This window comes from Sphaerodactylus townsendi, linkage group LG15, assembly GCF_021028975.2.
Source record: "Sphaerodactylus townsendi isolate TG3544 linkage group LG15, MPM_Stown_v2.3, whole genome shotgun sequence".
Classification (NCBI taxonomy): domain Eukaryota; kingdom Metazoa; phylum Chordata; class Lepidosauria; order Squamata; family Sphaerodactylidae; genus Sphaerodactylus; species Sphaerodactylus townsendi.
The window spans coordinates 34,061,798-34,081,874 of record NC_059439.1 but is presented as its reverse complement, the minus strand read 5'-3'; the positions used below and the strand labels follow the sequence as shown (position 1 = coordinate 34,081,874).

At 46.1% G+C, this 20,077-nt stretch overlaps 1 protein-coding gene across 2 annotated transcripts in view; it reads left to right on the top strand.

The window, feature by feature from the left end:
- The window catches only part of LOC125443950 (ubiquitin carboxyl-terminal hydrolase CYLD-like), a 20,268-nt gene extending 3,233 nt beyond the window's left edge, over positions 1 to 17,035 (top strand). The window contains exons 3-15 of one of the 2 annotated variants that reach the window (XR_007246211.1): positions 289 to 394; positions 1,862 to 2,223; positions 3,196 to 3,364; positions 4,915 to 5,059; positions 6,439 to 6,561; positions 7,160 to 7,251; positions 7,701 to 7,764; positions 9,401 to 9,533; positions 12,056 to 12,164; positions 12,427 to 12,545; positions 14,829 to 15,045; positions 15,950 to 16,686; positions 16,809 to 17,035. Coding sequence is in view for 1 of the 2 variants with exons in the window: in XM_048516360.1 (XP_048372317.1) it covers positions 289 to 394; positions 1,862 to 2,223; positions 3,196 to 3,364; positions 4,915 to 5,059; positions 6,439 to 6,561; positions 7,160 to 7,251; positions 7,701 to 7,764; positions 9,401 to 9,533; positions 12,056 to 12,164; positions 12,427 to 12,545; positions 14,829 to 15,045; positions 15,950 to 16,134 (1,824 nt within the window). In the remaining variant the exon portion in view is untranslated. Of the gene's footprint in view, positions 1 to 288; positions 395 to 1,861; positions 2,224 to 3,195; positions 3,365 to 4,914; positions 5,060 to 6,438; positions 6,562 to 7,159; positions 7,252 to 7,700; positions 7,765 to 9,400; positions 9,534 to 12,055; positions 12,165 to 12,426; positions 12,546 to 14,828; positions 15,046 to 15,949; positions 16,721 to 16,808 lie in introns of those variants that run through there. The other variant, XM_048516360.1, reaches the window with a different exon arrangement.
- The last annotated feature ends 3,042 nt before the right edge of the window (positions 17,036 to 20,077 follow it).

The window sequence follows — 20,077 nt, the reverse complement described above, 5'->3', positions numbered from 1 at the left end:
ATAAGGACAGAGGAAATCTGTGTGTGGGCAGAGGAACTCTCTGCAAGAGAGGCTTCTAGACTCCGTTCAGGGATAAATTAGTGACTGAGGCTGGTGGCTGGATTTATGCATCATGTAGTGGCATGGGATTGGCTCTCTGGTATCACCTGACCCCCAGAAACCAGGAGGTTATTGGTCCACGGCCTCGGTGCTTAGCTTGACAACTGCATTGCTTAGTATTTGAATGCAATGTTCTGGCGACCTTCTTGCCCCAGAAGCAACTACTGACATGTTTACAACTTGTCCTAGGACCAGCCGGTTGGCTCCTGGGATGGCTATTTCAAAGAGAGCAAACTTTGTCGTATCCCAGCACCAGAGTACGGGATTCTCTTGCCGATTTCTAAAGTACACAAAGGTAAGTCTAGATTCTCATAGAATGAGGGGACCATCTAGGTTTGCATCATGTATGAGAATACACTGTGGTGGTGTTTTTTTCCGTTTCACTGCAATGGTGGGAAACATGTTGGCCTGGCCCTTCTCTAGCCTCGACAGTCCATCTCATTGCAGAGCATTTATGCTTGCCAGAGTAAACGCCTTTCCTTCTAAAGTTACGATCGGGAGATTTCCAGGTGTTTTACTCGCTGATAGACGATGCCCGCGCTCTGTAAACGCCGGGGATACAATTCAGCATATCCTTTTAGAATGTCAGCTACACTCCGCACTACGTAGTCACTATATAACCCTGATTCTTAAAGCCAAAACAAATTTGCCTTCGGCATATGTAGTGAATTATTTACTAAATGATGCATCTTCTGAGATAACCTCTAAGGTTGCTACCCTGTTTCCCTGAATATAAGACATCCCCTGAAAATAAGATGTAGTAGAGGTTTTGCTGAAGTGCGAAATATAAGGCATCCCCCGAAAGTAAGACGTAGCAAAGTTTTTGTTTGGAAGCATGCCCGACGAACAGAACACAGAAAAATAAGACATCCCCTGAAAATAAGACATAGCGCATCTTTGGGAGCAAAAATTAATATAAGACACTGTCTTATTTTCGGGGAAACACGGTAGCTGAAATAATATCGCAAAGACGGTATTAAAATGTGATTCTCGATCTACCAAATTCTTCAATCACATTAATGTAATGTCTGAGGCTTAAATCATTGTAACAAATGTGAGAAGTTATTAGAGCCCTTCGGGGATAAGGCAGTCCATAAAATCAGATAGATAGATAGATAGATAGATAGATAGATAGATAGATAGATAGATAGATAGATAGATAGATAGATAGATAGATAGATAGATAGATAGATAGATAGATAGATAGATAGATAGATAGATAGATAGATAGATAGATAGATAGATAGATAGATAGAATTGATGTTAATTAACATCTGGACATAAAAATAGGTCTCCAGAAAGTCTGTGTATAGTTTAGCCTAACTTTGTGCATTGGGTTTCTATAGTTGTATTGTTATTTATGATATGAACATACCTCCTTGATCTCAGATTGCAAATGCCTTAGCAGACCAGGTGCTCAGGAGCAGCAGCAGCAGAAGGCCCTTGCTTTCACATCCTGCATGTGAGCTCCCAAAGGCACCTGGTGGGCCATTGCGAGTAGCAGAATGCTGGACTAGATGGACTCTGGTCTGATCCAGCAGGCTAGTTCTTATGTTCTTATGTTCTTATACTGTATGTAGAACTATTTATGCCTAATAAAGGTTTACTGTACTGTACTGTACTGTTGCCCTAGCCTCCATTCTTCGACTGACGTGAGATGGGAAATTGAAGGGTCAGAGTTTCATAAGCCACCCTGAGCTTCTTGGAAAAATGTCAAGATGAAAAAAATTAACTTATTTGATGATCTTTTCTCCTGCTACAGAACAGCCTGACAGAAGCCCTGAGGTTTTGGGCAGCCGTTCCTCCCCCCTCAGCTCCGCCTTTTTTGATTGCTCATCCCCCCCATCCATCCGGTACCCCCCGAGGATGGAGGGGTGTTCCCCCAAGGAACCGCCATCGCTGCTCCGTTCCCTCAGCTCAGAGAAGCAAAAAGGCGGGAACGGCGAGAGGGCCAAAGAGGAGGAGGCGAGTGAAGATGAGGAGGAGGAAGAGGATGAACAGTTTGACCACCTTCTCCTGGAGATCAACTCCATGGTGGAAGTGAACGATCCACCCATCTACGGGGTGATCCGCTGGATTGGAGCTCTGCCTGACATGGATGAAACGATTGCTGGTCTGGAGTTGGTGAGGCCAAATGAGGGGATAGGGTAGAACGTGGGCACAAGAAAGGGGGAGGGGTGAGAATTTGAAGCCATCTGCCATTTATATATGGTTCTTTTAATTATGGGTAGTAATTGTTTTAATTGATTTGAATGGTATGAATGATGTTGGACACCGCCCTGAGCCCTTCGGGGGAGGGCGGTATATAAATTTGATTAAACAGATAGACAGACAGACAGACAGATAGGTTGGAAAATCTAACAGATATCTATTGAAATATGTTAAATATTCATTTTATTGCACTGTGTTTTACTCTTAATAATAATTATTATTATTGTTATTTATTAAATTTGCTATACCGCCCACCTCCAAAGGGCTCTGGGCGGTGTACAAATACACATAACAACAACAAAAGCTGTCGAACAAATAGATTTACAGATGAAAATATAGCCATATTAAACAACAAATAAACCTAACCGATCAAGATGGCGGCTTAATGTACAGACTACCCCTCCACCCCGGGGGAGGATTGGACATGACAGTGTGTCATAGCCTACTTTAACAATATACAGGAGATTGACAATATACAGGAGATAATAAATAGATAACAATATACAAGAGATAATAAATTTTAGTATTTTATCTTATTATCCACTTGTATGTATTATGTTGTAAACAGCCCTGAGCCCTTCGGGGGAGGGCGGTATAAAAGTGGAACAAACAAACAAACAAACAAACAAACAAACAAACAAACAAACAAACAAACAAACAATATATAACTATATAGGAGATAATAAAAAGCTATGCATAAAAATCTATGGAGAAAATATACATCCGTAACAAAAAACACATAAAATATCACAAAATATATCACAAATAACCACAAAGCCTCAACTATTAGGGTCATATACAAGGCAGAGACCCCTCTCACCTCTTCAGGGAGTAGATGGAACGAATGTGATATGAAGTCGTATCTGCTTTGTGTGTGTTTCTTAGGAGGAGCCGCTGTCTCCGAGCTGCACAGACGGACAGTACAGAGGGGTCCGCTATTTTCACTGCCCACCCAACAAGGCCCTCTTTGTCAAGTTGCGTCGCTGTCGGCCCGACTCCCGTTTTGGCCTGGAGCAGAATCTGGAGAATCCTGTTTTACGGTGCAATTCCCTGGGTACGGCACAGGCTTAGGAGGGTAGCCTGAACTAAAATGGATTTGTAACATTGTAACCAGTACATCGTTATGGCCCCTTCCGCACATGCCGAACACTGAAGTTTCAATCCACTTCCAGAATTGTTTGCAAGTGGATTTTGCTATTCCGCACAGTAAAATCCAGCTGCAAAGTGGATTGGAAGTGGATTGAAAATGCATTATTCCGCATGTGCGGAAGGGGCCAATGATTGTCTTTCCCAATTTTAGTGCTAGGGTTGTGTATGTGTAGTTGTTTTGGTCATTTCACTTAACCTGGTTTTACTGTTCACTATTTTACTACTTTTAATATTGTTAGCAGGCTTTGCTGTACTTCTAGTATTTTGTTGATTTGATTTGTTTAAAAATTACTTACTTTTTAAATTGTCAGTTTATTGGTATTCAAGACAGTCTACGATGAAATCAATACATTTTATCTGAGGAAACCCCAGGACAGGATACTTGGTTGTCTTACTGTGGTCTCACAACTGCCCTATGAGATCGATTCAGCTAAGAGCAGGCTGACCAGACGTCACGCTTTTGGCGGAACAGGTCCCGCCTTCAAACAATTTGTCCCGCATCCCGCGGGTTATTTAAATTGTCCCAATTTTTGGGAGGCTGCCGCACTGCCTTCTGGGGCGCAAGGCAGTGTGGCAGCCTCCCCCGTGCGCGTGGCCACAGGAGCACGGCCTTCTGGGGCTTGCCGTTTCCTGCCCTGTCACAGGGCGGGAAACAGCAGCACCCCAGAAGGCAGTGCGCTCCTGCGGCCGTGCGCGCGGCCACCTACCCCCCGTCCCGGTTCACAAAGGTGACCATCTGGTCACCTTAGCTAAGAGGGAGTGAGTGACTCAAAGACACCCAGTGAATTTCTTGGTTGAGTAGGAATAAGGGCCAGATCCAATACCTTCCCATTGGCCATTACAAAGGGTCGTTACTTATCCATCCCTCTCCAGGATCGGGTTTGTCCACACTGTAAAAATCAAGTGGAGACTCTTGCTCACATTATTCTTGACTGTCCGAGATATGTGGGCATTAGGGATTTCTCTCCCAGGCTGGCCCTAGACAAATCTGAAAGTGACTCTGACTGCTCTGTTTTGGAGCTTCTGTTAAACAACACAGATGTCATGTTCTTGGAAAAAGTAGCAAAATTTCTTTTACAAGTGACAGAACTTTCTAAGTAATGTATACTGCTATATACAGTCTTCCTGTCTGCGTTTTGAATGTACTCTTGATTTGTATTTCAAAAATGTCTGGCAACGCTCTAGAACCTATTTTTAAATGCCAAATAAAGGTGGTGGTGGTGGTGGTTGTTGTTGGTTGAGTAGGGATTTGAATCTGTCTCTCCCCAGATCTAGGCTGGGACTCAAATGACTGTACCACATTGGGTCCTCTGTATCCATCCTCGATGTCCATTCTCTGATCCCTCTGGGCAGATGCGATTAGTTGGAACAACAGAAACAGTTTCCCTTTGGTTTGGGCCGAGGAGAACCCAACATGGTTCACACAAAGACCTGTGCGCACCCTTCTCTCTCCAGATTTCCATGTGTACGCTAGTGCGAAAGTAGAAGAGGACACTCCACCGCCACCGTTGGGCGATGCCAGCATGAAGCATCTCTTGGGATGGAAGAAAGGAATCCAGGGGCATTGCAACTCCTGTTATCTGGATGCCACGCTTTTCTGGTGAGCACAGGGTCACACGTGAGAGCCCCTCTGGTGGAATGGGGAATGCGTGTTGTACGTGCTTGTAGAGTCCGGCAAGCTAACAGTGAAGGAGTCTTTGGTGATCAGCTTTCCCCCTTGCACTCAGAATATCATAGAGGTGGAAGAGACCACAAGGGCCCTCAAGTCAAACCCCCTGCAATGCAGGAACACACAAGCAAAGCACTCCTGACAGATGGCCATCCAGCCTCTCTTTAAAAAGCCTCCAAAGAAGGAGATTCAACCACGCTCAGGCCCTTTCCGCACGGGCCATTTACGGCGCCCTGGGGACGGCAAAAACGCTGTCCCCAGGGAGCCGTTCGCACAGGCGGCGCTGCTAAAATGCAGCAGCGCCGACCTGGCTCCCCTCCTCCACCCCCAGGGCAGCGTCAGGCCGCCTCCAAAAACCTCCCTTCTGGAGAGAGGTTTTTGGAAAACAGTGCATTCCCGGCGGCGCGGTGCAAATGGCACCGCCGGGAACACGCTGTTTTCCCCGTCCCTCTCCCACTCACCTCGTCGCCTTCGTCGCTCTACTGGACTGCTGAGACACTCCCTCGCTGTCCTCCAACCCCTGGAGGTCACAGGGCAGCGTGGGCGGGTCTTAGCAGTCCAGCAGGGCGACGAAGGCGACGAGGTGAGTGGGAGAGGGACGGGGAAGAGGCAGCTCCATGCGGAACCGCCTCTCCCGCGCTGGCCTCTGCAGGGACCGCTCGCACGCTCCGGTGCGAACGGGCCCCACCCCTCCATGGCAGAATTCCTGCTGGTGGGGGAGCGCCCTTTCCGCACTGTGGAAAGGGCCTCAGAGGTAGAAGGCTGTCCTCTTTAACCCCACCTCACACAACATTCCATAGTTTTCCATAGTGTGTCTCCCATCAAAACTGGTTGCAGAAATTGTGCAGCAGCAATTTGAACTCAGTCGTCTCTGCTAAATCCCTTGCTCCCCAGGAATGCTACTCTTTATTCAGAACTGGGCATGGATGCGGCTACTGCTTCTCTTTCATTTGCTATCACTACGTTTTAAATTTTTAAGGTCAAGATGGATAAATATCTGTCGTTTGGAGTTGTAAAGGTTGTTAAAACATTGCAAACGAGAGAGTTTGTGGCTTGAAACTTCCATAGTTAAAACAGTTGAAGTAATAAAAGTAATAAAATTAATTTTAACTTCCTTCTTAAATCCTCAAAGTCCTTTAAAGTAGAGATTAAAAAATAAGAAAGTAGATATCCTCTTCTAATTTGTCTCCATTAAATGTCACTATTAAAATAGTAGATAAAGGAAGGCAGTAAGAGCTTTTTTACAGACGCGTGTTACTCACAGCTGCTGGAACCGGAAATCTCTACTGCTTCTCTCTCTTATTTTTTAGTATGTTTACGTTCTCCTCGGTGCTGGACTCAATGATGCTCCGTCCGGCAGACAAGAACGACGGAGAGTCTTATACCGAGACGCGGGACCTGTTGAGGACGGAGATAGTCAACCCTTTGCGCAGGTGAGTTTGGCAAATGTTCACGTCTAGCCCTGGAACTTCAATGTGTGTTGAATCCCCTGTGCTAAAGGGTGACACCAACAGTTGTCAGGTGAGTGCTGGAACTAGTTTGGACGTAGGATCCCAAAGTCACCTCTAACAATGTAATTTTTCTGCAAATTCACTCCAGAATGTTCACATCAAACTTGGGTGTGTGTGTAAAGTGAGCAGATGTGCATACATATTTGCATGTTTCACTAATATATATAATAAATGGTGAGCTACTTTCCTTTCGTGACTGCAACAATAGAAGAAGAAGAAGAGTTTGGATTTATATCCCCCTTTCCCTCCTGTAGGTGACTCGAAGGGGCTGACAATCTCCTTGCCCTTCCCCCCTCACAACACACACCCTGTGAGGTAGGTGGGGCTGAGAGAGCGCCGAGAAGCTGTGACTAGCCCAAGGTCACCCAGCTGGCGTGTGTGGGAGTGCACAGGCTAATCTGAATTCCCCAGATAAGCCTCCACAGCTCAGGCAGCAGAGCTGGGCATCAGTACCTCCAAAAAGTGTTCCAGAAGTAAATCTGGAGGTGATGCAGTATTTCTTTCCCTCTTCTCTGGGCAGGAATGGCTACGTCTGTGCTACCAAAGTCATGGCGCTGCGGAAAGTTCTGGAAACTGCCGGACATTCTTCAGGCTTCACAAGTGAAGAGAAAGGTTGGTGAAAAGCACGTGTGCATGTGTGTGAGAGAGAGAACGCAGTACAGCCACTGTGTGGCGGAGTGGCTGGTGTGTTTGAATGAGAGGCATTGGTGAGGACTGGGCAGACATTGCCTCTTCTGCTGACATATCTTCACCAGGGCAGCAGTGGCATAGTGGTTAAGAGCAGGTGCACTCTAATCTGAAAAACCGGGGTTTGATTCCCCGCTCTGCCACTTGAGCTGAAGAGGCTTATCTGGGGAACTGCGTTAGCCTGTGCACTACAACCCGCGCCAGCTGGGTGATCTTGGGGTAGTCACAGTTCTTTGGAGTTCTCTCAGCTCCACACACCTCACAGGGTGTTTGTTGGCGGTGGGGGGGAGGAGATTGTCAGCCCCTTTGAGTCTCCTTACAGGAGAGAAAGGGAGGGCATAAATCCAAACTCTTCTTCTTCTTTCTCACTACAGACCCAGAAGAATTTCTCACCTTGTTGTTCCGAGTCCTGAAAATGGATCCCCTCTTCCAGATTCGGTGAGTGACCCCCCTCCCCCCCGCAATCCCCAAGCACCAAAGAAAGACGATGGGGTCCCTTTTTCAACTGCCACCTCCCACCTGTTTGTAACCTGTTTTTCTCAGAAATTCCTTTCATGACACATTGACAAATCCGGGTGTTCCCAAATGTCACCTGATGCCGTTGTTATTTTCGTTATCTGGTCAGATGAGTTATGCTGAGGAAATGATCAAGAATGGGATGTATTCAGCTTGGATGTTGATTAGCAAATAGCCTGAAGTGTTTCTGAAGTTCAGCATTCCACTTAAGATGCAAAACTTATCCCACGCTGAACACTTACGTTACGTCGAGCGCTTGGGGGCTCATAGTGGACTCTCCTCACATTGATGTTCTTTTAATCTTAGCATTATGACCAGAGGTGGGATCCAGCAGGTTCTCACCAGTTCCCGAGAGTGGGTTACTAATTATTTGTGTGTGCTGAGAGGGGGTTACTAATTGGGTCTGCTTTTCCGTTAGAAATTCCATTAGGTCCAAAAATCATAAAGTCCTGTTGTTTCCTATGTGGCTGGTTAGCGAAGGTAGAAAACGGGATCATTCTCCCTGTTGGGCTTTTTTAAAAACATGTTTTAGTAATATGGCCAAGTTCCTTGTTTAAGGAAAGTATCCTTCTTTTGATTTCTAAAAACAAAATGAAGTATTTGAAAGTATTAAGTATTTGACAGGCAGTCAATTAGAGGAGAAGTAGTTGTTTCTGTTGGCAGTAGACGATAGGACTTGCTATAATGAGTTTAAATTATGGACAGAAAGATACCAGCTGGAAATTAGGAACTTTTTTTTTACAGTAAGAGTTTTTTTACAGTAACAGAGAAATTATTAATGCCCCGCCCCTGGAATGCCTGGCCACACCCCCGTCGTGCCCCGCCCAGCCCCATTGGTGCTACGCCACTGTTTGAATCCCACCACCATGGGAACCTGTTACTAAAATTTTTGGATCCCACCACTGATTATGACTTGAGGACAATAAGCCACTTTTTAAAAAACCTAAATAAATTTGATACGATGCCATTCCAAAAATACTTTCCTGGGAATTATCCCCACTGAATAGGGTTGAGTAGAGTTCTGAGTTTAAGAACACTCTCAGGGTCCTCATAAAGAAAACATAACTGTGTGGACCTTTAGGAAGGTAAAGTTTTTTAAAGTCACTTTTGGTAAATATACTACTGATCTATGATTGTAATAAATTCAGTTAGTTCATTCTGCTCTACCCTGCATCTTATTATTTATTAGATTTATTATTGTGTTCATTGTTGTTTATTGTGCAGTAGCTTATGTTACAAAATGTGTGTGTAGGGGATGATAACTTAATTGGGGAAGGGGGAAAACTATTTGGGACCCCCGTTGACTGTAACTATCTTAGGCTCATTCCGCACATCCAGAATAATGCACTTTCAAACTGCTTTCAGTGCTCTTTGAAGCTGTGCGGAAAAGCAAAATCCACTTGCAAACAGTTGTGAAAGTGGTTTGAAAATGCATTATTTTGCGTGTGCAGAAGGGGCCTTATCTTCTCTTATTCCCCCTTGTTTCATATTCTCCGCACCCCTCATTCATATTAGCTTCTCCCCTTCTCATCCTTTTCTCTCTCCTTTCCCCCCCAAGCTCGGCTGGTAAGGACCCCCACGGATGCATTTTCTACCAGATCTTCACCGAGGGGCACCCAACCCAGGCGGTGCCCACTGTTCAGCAACTCCTGGAAGGGTCGCTTGTCACTGCAGACCTCAAGTTCACAGAGGTGAGATACAGAAGGATGGTAGCACCGTCATTTTGCCTGCACCGCACAGGCTCTTTACTTGCTCCATCCCATAGTCTGAGGCCAGATCAAAGTGGCTCGTGAGATATATATTTTTTTAAAAAGTAGTACTATGTTTCCAGCAACCTAATAGTCATCAATAACAACTCAGCTCCCCAATTTCCAATTCCAATTCCAAAGCCTTTATTGGCATTATAAATTACAGAGTTAGTAAAAAGGGGCATTTATCTACTAACTGAGACATTCAAACATTAAAATACATTAAAACAACGTTGAACATTCACAACCATGCCTTGTAAACCGCACACATAAAATAATTTAGCCGTTAGTACTATGTAGGCAATGATTGCGCCTGACCAAATAGTGCCTCAAAAAACTTGCAACATTCTCACATACAAGATCACAGGAACCGTTGAGTAGAAAATTCATAACAGATGGTGGCCTGACAGCGTTTGAGCTCTCTATCAATGGACAGATGTGCATAGAGCGTAACGACTCGTATATTGGACATTCCAATGGTACATGTTGAACAGTCTCAGCAACGGCCATATTACATTGACATAACCTGTTCTCATATGGAGTGTTATTATACCTGCCAAGAGTCATAGCGTTAGGCAGAGCGTTAAAACGAGCCAAAGTGTACGCTCTGCGTTGTTTGGGATTGCACAGAATGTACAGATAGTTGGCACAGTGACCTGATCGGACAATTCCCAAGGCCTGTGGAAAGCAGCTCCCCCCCCCCTGCAACATTTCCAGTTTCTCTCGTTCAACTAAAACAGATTTAATTTCGTTATGAATTCTGATGGCAGACATAGTTTGGAGCTCCCCAATTTAAAATATCTCGAGGAGACCATTCCGCAAGCTAGAAGCAGGCTATGAAGGCAGCTAAAAGGGAGCAGCAGTGGCATAGGAGATTAAGAGCTCGTGTATCTAATCTGGAGGAACCGGGTTTGATTCCCCTTATCTGGGGAATTCAGATTAGCCTGTACACTCCCAAACACGCCAGCTGGGTGACCTTGGGCTAGTCCCAGCTTCTCAGAGCTCTCTCAGCCCCACCTACCTCACAGGGTGTTTGTTGTTAGGGGGGAAGGGCAAGGAGATTGTCAGCCCCTTTGAGTCTCCTGCAGAAGAGAAAGGGGGGATATAAATCCAAACTCCTCCTCCTCCTCCTCTTCTTCTTCTTCTTCTTCTTCTTCTTCTTCTTCTTCTAAAAATGACAGGATACTTCCAGTTAAAACTGTAACAGGCACACAGAGAGAGGTTTGGAAGGCTACCTTAACTGGTGGACAGTACAAATTATGAATTCAGTGAATTACAAAGGTTCTGCTAATAGTGGAACCTTCTACTAGTGGAACATTCATTTTTCACTGGAGTAAAGCTTTCGTACCAGGTGAAAGCTCCATCATTAGGACAGCAGCGTTCAACCCAATATAAGGCAATGTGTGATGGACCACGAAAGGAAATTGTTCCACAAGTTGTATATGAGGTAGTTCTTCTTACGACAGGGGAAGGTCTACTATTGAGGGAATGGATCTGCTAGATTCAACTCCGCAGTTTTTATGACAACTCTGCGGAATAGTAAGCATAAGCATAAGCATTTTATTGTCATTGTGCACGCACAACGAAATTTACAGCAGCATTCCTCGATGCACACAATTTCAGACTCATCCCCCATCCTCACTTTCCCCTTCCTCCACCCATCCCTACACAGCCCCAAACACATCAACACGAAGCTGCGGAGTTTAGCATAGCCACAGGTCTAGAGTAGAAGCTGTCTCTAAGCCTCTTTGTCCTAGTTTTGATTGACCTGTATCGTCTGCCGGATGGTAACAGTTCAAAAAGAGAGTGTGCTGGATGAGACGGGTCTCTCAGAATATTTTGGGCTTTCTTTAGGCTTCGGGAATTATAGAGTTCCCGAAGGAGGGGAGAGGGCAGCCGATAATCCTCTGTGCAGTAGTGATCACCCTTTGGAGCACCTTCCTATCTGCCACTGTGCAACTGGAGAACTGTACACAGATGCAGTAGGTTAAGACACTCTCTATAGCACAGCGGTAAAAGGACACCAGGAGTTTTCCATCCAGTTGTTGTTTCCTTAAAAGTCTCAGATAGTACAGTCTTTGCTGGGCCTTCTTAACCACCGCGGCAGTCTGTACGCCCCAGGTCAAGTCCTCTTTAATCATAACGCCCAGAAATTTAAAACTAGCCACCCGCTCCACTTGATCTCCATTTATAGTCAAGGGCTGAATTCCTGAGCTATTCCTTCTATAGTCCACTATAAGCTCCTTTGTCTTGTTAGTATTAAGAACCAGGTTATTTTCCCTGCACCATGAGAGCAGTCGGTCCACCTCACTCCGATAGGCAGACTCATCCCCTCCAGAGATGAGCCCCACCACCGTTGTGTCATCGGCAGATTTGTACCTGAGTGCCACAGAAGTGTCCCTCGACAACAACGCATCCCTTCTTCCATCCTTGCTCATTCCTGTTGCTTCCTTGTTCCCCACCAGGCCCCTTCCTGTCTCATCCTGCAAATGCCGAGGAACGGGAAGAACTTCAAGGCCTTCTGCACCATCCAGCCCAGCCTAGAACTTGACCTCACCGACCTTCTGGAAGACAGTAAGGAAAGAGACAGAAGCTGGCGCAAAAGCCTTCTGGGGATTTGTGGGGGAAGGGGGCAGGGTGAGGACACAGGGTGCTGGCCAATCCGTCCTGTGCACAGCCGGATGTTCTTTGCAAGCTGCAATGTTAGGTTTTTCAGGAGGTTATTTTTGCATGGAGCATCCAAGTGTGCTTCCACAGTGGCCTCACAGCTCTCAAAGCATTAGGCGCCTCTGGTTGTCGAGACTGACTGGCTTGTGTCTGCCTGAACCATTTGCAGCCCCTCGGGAGTGCTGTATCTGTCAAGGGCTGGCAGCGACAGAGTGTCTGGATTGCTACGGGGATCACAGCTTTGGTTTTGGACGCATCAAGCAGTTCTGCAAGACCTGCAGCCAGCAGGTATGTCGTGGGGGTCGGTTTCTCAGCGTGGGAGACTTTGTGTTAGAACCCACTGACAATGGTTTCAGCCTTCAACACCCCAGGGAAAGTGCCTCCCTTTGCAGAATTGGTCCACGAGAGCCTGACCCTAGCAGGGGCGTACCGCACAGGGGGACATATGGGGACAAATGCCCCTGGGCTACGGCCATTTAGTCCCGTGGGGGATGGAAAATCGCCCCCCACACCCCTCCTCCTTCTCCACGTGTCCATACACTGACTTCAAGACCCAGTGCAAAAAAAAGTTGTTTAGTCGTGGTGGAGGACGGTGGCCGTCCATATGGGCGGGGGGGAGAGGGGGTAGGAAAAACTCAGATTTTGCACCAGGCTACGTTTTTCCTAGATATGCCTGTGGAACCTAGGCCCCTTCCGCACACGCAAAATAATGCGTTTTCAAACCACTTTCACAACTGTTTGCAAGAGGATTTTGCTATTCCGCACAGCTTCAAAGAGCACTGAAAGCAGTTTGGAAGTGCATTATTCTGCATGTGCGGAATAAGCCCTAGTCACGTGACTGCACAGAACTCCTCCACAAGAAGCATGCACAAGTTTAGCCAGGAAACTAACTACTGTCCGTTCAAGTCAAACCTTTGCAACAAATCAGAGTGGACATGTAGGGCTTAAGATCCAACCATAAACGACTGTAGAATACAGAGTGGTCATGACAGTCTGTTATAAGAGCCTGTAAAAAGACTACGTTCCGGTCCAGTCAGCTGCTTACATCTTGTAATGAAGGAGAATACTGAAAGTTGGTGCCAAGAACCGGTGCCAGAAGGAAGTGAGGAAGAACTAATCCAATCCAATCCAAAAACCTTTATTAGGCATAAACCAGAAAGTACCATACATTCCAAGTACAAAAACAGAATCATTGTTATATATCATGTAGAACATGGATTAAAAATGTAGCGACTGCTTCAGAAATTTCTACATTAGCGCTGTTCAATAGCTTAGACATTTTTAGTTTGTCTGCGAGAAACATAAATTCTAGAGGTAGTAAAGCTCCCAGATCAGTTCTAATATCATGATACCTCAAACAGTAAAGCAGGATATGAGGGATTGAGTCCATAGCGTTGGGATAGTACCGACAACAACGCTCACTTTGTGGGATGTTAAGGAAACAGCCTTGAAAATAGACAGAGGGGAATGAGTTGCACCTTGCTCTTGTCACGATCCATCTGCAATTATAATTAACAAGCTGTTCGAAATATACAGCAGGGCTAGATTTCGGGGGTGTGATCAAATAGTATAGAGAGGAAGAACTACAAAAGAAGGAACGACAGGATCACCTATTAGCTCAGGAGCATATGGTGTTGCCTTGTTCCGAGTTCGACCCTCGGTCTACCAAGCTCTGAATTTTCTGCTCTGACAGGCAATAGTTTCTCCACAGTTTTGAATAGGGGGCTTTTACTCCGCCTCCTACCTGATCCTTTCAACCTGGGTCTGTCTTAAGAACATAAGAACAAGCCAGCTGGATCAGCCCAGAGTCCATCTAGTCCAGTTCTCTGCTATTCGCAGTGGCCAACCAGGTACCTTTGGGAGCTCACATGCAGGATATGAAAGCAATGGCCTTCTGCGGCTGTTGCTCCCGAGCACCTGGACTGTTAAGGCATTTGCAATCTCAGATCAAAGAGGATCAAGATGGGTAGCCATAAATCAACTTCTCCTCCATAAATCTGTCCAAGCCCCTTTTAAAGCTATCCAGGTTAGTGGCCATCACCACCTCCTGGGGCAGCATATTCCAAACACCAATCACACGTTGCGTGAAGAAGTGTTTCCTTTTATTAGTCCTAATTCTTCCCCCCAGCATTTTCAATGGATGCCCCTGGTTCCTAGTATGCGTTGAGAAAAAGAAGAAAAATCTCTTCTCTCTTGGTCCAAGCATTTTTCTACTCCCATGCCATACAATTTTATGAAAAGACTTCAATCCTATCCCCCCTCAGACGTCTCCTCTCCAAACTGAAGAGTCCCAAACACTGCAGCCTGTCCTCACATAGGGGAAGGTGCTCCAGTCCCTCAATCATCCTCGTTGCCCTTCTCTGCACTTTTTCTGTCTCTTCGATATCCTTTTTGAGATGTGGCGACCAGAACTGGACACAGTACTCCAAGTGCGGTCGCACCACGGCTTTATATAAGGGCATGACAATCTTTGCAGTCTTGATGCAATGCTGACGCTCTACCGCCGAGCATCGACCCCTCTTCACCCTCTCCTTTTATGTCATTTTCATGGCACTTGGCTTACCTTCACAGGTTCACAAGCACCGTGCCCGGCGCTGCCACAAGCCCCGCCCGTTGCATCTGCCCGAAGAGCTTTCCCGTTTGGGCCATTTGCCCAGCGTCATCCCCCGACAGACCATGCAACTCTTTGCCATCCTCTGCATCGAGACCAGCCACTACGTAGCCTTTACCCGCCACGGCTCTGGTGTCCACCAGTGGCTCTTCTTTGACAGCATGGCCGACCGGGAGGGTAAGCAGCCCACAAGGAGAAGGCAAGAGCCTCGTCCTGGGAAGAACAGGAATTGTGACTCCTGGGGGAAGAACTCTTTAGGGATCTTTAGGGATGTTTGTACCTCTATCTCTTGACAACCAGCGTGGTGTGGTGGTTAAGAGCAGGTGGATTCTAAACTGGAGAACAAGGTTTGACTCCCCACTCCTCCACCTGAGTGGCAGAGGCTTCTCTGGTGAACCAGATGTGTTTCTGCACTCCTACATTCCTGCTTTGTGACCTTGGGCTAGTCACAGTTCTCTCCAAACTCTCTCAGCCCCACCTACTCCACAAGGTATCTGTTGTGGGGAGAGGCTGGGAAAGGAGCTTTTAAGCCACCTTGGGTCTCCTTACTGGAGAGAAAGGTGGAGTATAAATCCAAACTCCTCCTCCTCCTCCTCCTCCTCCTCCTCCTCCTCCTCCTCTTCTTTCTTCTTTCTTCTTCTTCTTCTTCTTCTTCTTCTCCTTCTCCTTCTCCTTCTCCTTCTCCTTCTCCTTCTCCTTCTCCTTCTTCTTCTTCTTCTTCTCCTCCTCCTCCTCCTCCTCCTTCTTCTCCTTCTCCTTCTCCCTTCCTCCTCCTTCCTTCTTCTTCCTCTTCTTCTTCCTTTCCTTCCTTCTTCCTTCTTCTTCTTCTTCTTCTTCTTCTTCTTCTTCTTCTTCTTCTTCTTCTTCTTCTTCTTCTTCTTCTTCTTCTTCTTCTTCTTCTTCTTCTTCTTCTTCTTCTTCTTCTTCTATGTTCATCTTTGGCCCCTTCCAGTCCTCCATTTCCCTCTCTTGCCTCCTCATCTAATCTATATGTTGCGATGGTCACGTATCTTTTCGCTTCTTCACTTTGCTATCTCAGACTCTTCACCGTTTGTTCTCCCCTCATTCCTCTGCGTTTCAGGTGGTCTCAATGGCTTCAACATCCCTCGCGTTACGACCTGTTCAGAGGTGGCGGACTACCTGGAAATGTCCCCGAAAGAGCTGCAGGGCCTGGACCCCAAGACCTTGCCCACGTGTGCTCGCCGCCTGCTCTGTGACGCCTACATGTGTTTCTACCACAGCCCTTCCCTTGGCCTCTACAAATAAGCCGCTTGCTATAGAACTCAAGGATTTCAGCCAGAGCAATCGGGCATGGGTCTGGAGTCCTGGAGCGAACTTCACTTGGGGGTGCGTCACAAGATGTGGGTCTTCAATCAGAGCAACGGGGATAAGCGGCAGAAGCCTGATCCGGCCAGAAGTCTGGAGATAGACGCTACAGCCAAAGACGGAACCTGTGGTGGGATTCAGCCAGTTTGCACCACTTCAGCAGAACTGGTTGTTAAAATGGTGCTTGTAAACAACCAGTTGTTAAATTCTTTGAACCCCACCACCGGAACCAGTTGTTGAATTATTTGAATGCCACCACTGGAGCAGCTGTGTTCTCGCCCTAACTTGACTGAAAGAATGCAAACCCTGGTTGACTGCAGCTGCCAACTGTAGTTTAAGAAATTAGTGGAGATTTGTGGGTGGGGGGTGGAGCCTGAGGAGGACAAACTTTGGAGCGGGGATGAGATGTGAGTCCACCCTGCCATTTCCTGTAGGCGAATTGATTTCTGTTGGCTGGGTATCAATTGTAATTCCAGGAAAACCGTGATACTGGTTACCCTAACACAGTGGTGGCGAACCTTTGGCACTCCAGATGTTATGGACTACAATTCCCATCAGCCCCTGCTGGCAGGGGCTGATGGGAATTGTAGTCCATAACATCTGGAGTGCCAAAGGTTCGCCACCACTGCACAGGTACTAGCCCACACGGAGTCTTTCCATGAGGTCAGTGCTGCCCGGAATCCAGTTCTGCCTGCCCTTCTCTATCCCACTTCTGTACCGTGTTTCCCCGAATATAAGACACTGTCTTATATTAATTTTTGCTCCCAAAGATGCGCTATGTCTTATTTTCAGGGGATGTCTTATTTTTCTGTGTTCTGTTCGTCGGGCATGCTTCCAAACAAAAACTTTGCTATGTCTTACTTTCGGGGGATGCCTTATATTTCACACTTGAGCAAAACCTCTACTATGTCTTATTTTTCGGGGATGTCTTATATTAGGGGAAACAGGGTATGTATTGCTGGTAGGCAGGACAGGTTATAACTGGCCCCTTCCGCACATGCAGAATAATGCAATTTCAATCCACTTTCAAGGCGCTTTGCAGCTGGATTTGACTGTGCGGAATAGCAAAATCCACTTGCAAACAATTGTGAGAATGGATTGAAAGTGCATCATTCTGCATGTGCGGAAGGGGCCACTGAGGGCAAAACATTTCACAGATGAAAAAATAAGGACGATTTTGTACTGATAATCGATACCTCTTGTTTAGATCTCTTCCAGTTTGGGTTTCGGCCTGGTTATGGGACTGAAAAAAACGCCTTGGTAGATGCCGCCTACCAGGAGATGACCAGAGGAAGCGTGACTTCATTGTCTCCAGGGTTAGAACCATGGAATCATAGAGTTGGAAGGGGCCAGACAGGTCATCTAGTTAACTCCCGGCTCGATGCAAGATCAGCTTAAGTCATCCTTGAAAAAATGTTCATCCAGTGGCTGTTTGAAGACCGCCAGAAAGTGGGCTGGGGGGGTCACCACCTGATTCCACAGTCGAACTATTCTCACTGTAAATTATTTTCCTAATATCAAGCCGGTGCCTTTTTGTCAATAATTCAAACCCTTTTTTATTTTATTTTTATAGATAATTTACAAAACAAACAAAAATGGAATCAAATCATAATCACAATAAATTCTAGAGACGAATACAGGAAATGCAATTATACATATCATATAAAAATGAAAAAGAAAATATTGATAATGGAAGTTTTAATAATCCTAAGTATGTTAAAAATGCACTGAGTGGTGGTGGTTATAAATTTCTAGTATTTTTCTCACAAAATAAAAGTTTTATTGGCATATTATTGTTTATCATCACGGTTAATCGTTTTAACTATTTCCACTTTTGGTTTCTTGATAATTAATATACACTATTTCAGCAATATTCTTCACATTTTACCATTGTTTTCTTTTTTTGTGGAATAGTATAAATAATATGCTTTCTGCAACCCCTTCCGCACACGCAAAATAATGTGTTTTCAAACCACTTTCACAACTGTTTGCAAGTGGATTTTGCTATTCTGCACAGCTTCAGAGAGCATTGAAAGCAGTTTGAAAGTGCATTATTCTGCATGTGCGGAATGAACCTGCGAGTGGTCTAGTTCTGCGGATGGTCTAGTTCTGCTGGTGGTCTAGTTGTGTATGATCATAATGAAGGGGGCATCTACTATTAGAGGGAGTGGTGTGTGATAGTCACTGGTGGAGAGCCAGCATGGTGCAGTGGTTAAGAGCAGGTGGATTCTAATCTGGAGAACCGGGTTCGATTCCACACTCCTCCTCCATCACTTTACTGCATCACTGGTAACTACATTGACATTCCTGTGGCAACACCCCATAGAGTCATCTTACGTCACAATGGGCCACTGGCCTATAAGCAGGCTGGGCAGGTATCTCAGGCCAGAGGTGTTGGGGTGCCTCAGCTCGCAGGTGCTATGTCTGCTGCTCCTTGCGCTTACGTGACGAACCCATCAGGTCCCAATGGCAAGATTCCAGCGCAATAGGAGCGCCGGCCCCCATTGCCGCTGGATGCGGAAAGGAGGTCGCCGAGGAAGGGGTCGGTCTGGATGGAGGAGGAAGAGAGGAAGAAGAAGACATGGCAGGAGGAAAGGTGAGATTGTGGTTCAGTGGTTGAACATCTGTGTGACATGCAGAATGTCCAGTGTTCAATTCCAGGCATTTCCAGTTGAGGACTTGATCGAAAAGACCTCTAACCAAGACCCCGGACTGATTTGACCCAGATGATTTTGATAGATACAGGCTCTAATTTAATCAAAGGCAGCTTTAGGCATTCCTGAGTTGCAGATGTTCACATATGTCATGTGCCAGTCTTGAACTATGAAGACAGCTGGAGTGGCCTGGGTAAAATCTAGGATTTGGGCACACGCTGACGTAGAGGGCATAAAGATGGCCAATTATCTCAGACTCCTTCTGGGAAGGGTGGGATAATATTGGGATATCACAGAAATTCTTAGTGACAACTTGGAACGTGTCCAAAAAAAGGATTTAAGGGGTCATGCAAGGATAGAAGGCTGGGTTGTCAATAAGGGGGAACTGGACAAGAGCTGAGCAGAAAATCTGGTCAAATCAGACGAGCTTTTTTTCGTCACCCTCTTTTCCGGTACCTGAACAGAATGGACAGACCAATTCATAGCAAAAGTAACTTCCTTTACTTAACCTTTCCTTTATTCAATAGCATTCATCCAATTTCTCATGGGTTGACTATGCATAACCATCTTTCATAACCCAATGAGTTATGGATGGAAAGGACTAACTCCTGTAGAAGCTACCACTTTTCATTCAGTTCTGGGGGGTGTTCCTGAACAGCCTTGGCTTCTCTTGACTGTTTCTGTATGTTTGCGTGTCAACAAGAGAAGAGGTCTGTCTGGTAACAGCCATGTTTGTGATATCTCTATAGAGAAAGGGTTGTTGAAACCAGAGACATACTTGGGTTCTTTTCTGCCACTCGCGTCCTTCCTGACACATGCTCCAAGCACAGTAGAAGAAGAAGAGGAGTTTGGATTTATATCCCCCCTTTCTCTCCTGCAGGAGACTCAAAGGGGCTTACAATCTCCTTGCCCTTCCCCCCTCACAACAAACACCCTGTGAGGTGGGTGGGGCTGAGAGAGCTCCAAAAAGCTGTGACTAGCCCAAGGTCACCCAGCTGGCGTGTGTGGGAGTGTACAGGCTAATCTGAATTCCCCAGATAAGCCTCCACAGCTCAGGCGGTGGAGCTGGGAATCAAACCCGGTTCCTCCAGATTAGATACACGAGCTCTTAACCTCCTACGCCACTGCTGCTCTTTTGTTCATTGGACTTTAATTTTGATATATGTTTTTATCCAGGCCGCAGAGGCACTTGTGGGGGGAGGAGGAGAAGACGACGCCATTAAACTCCG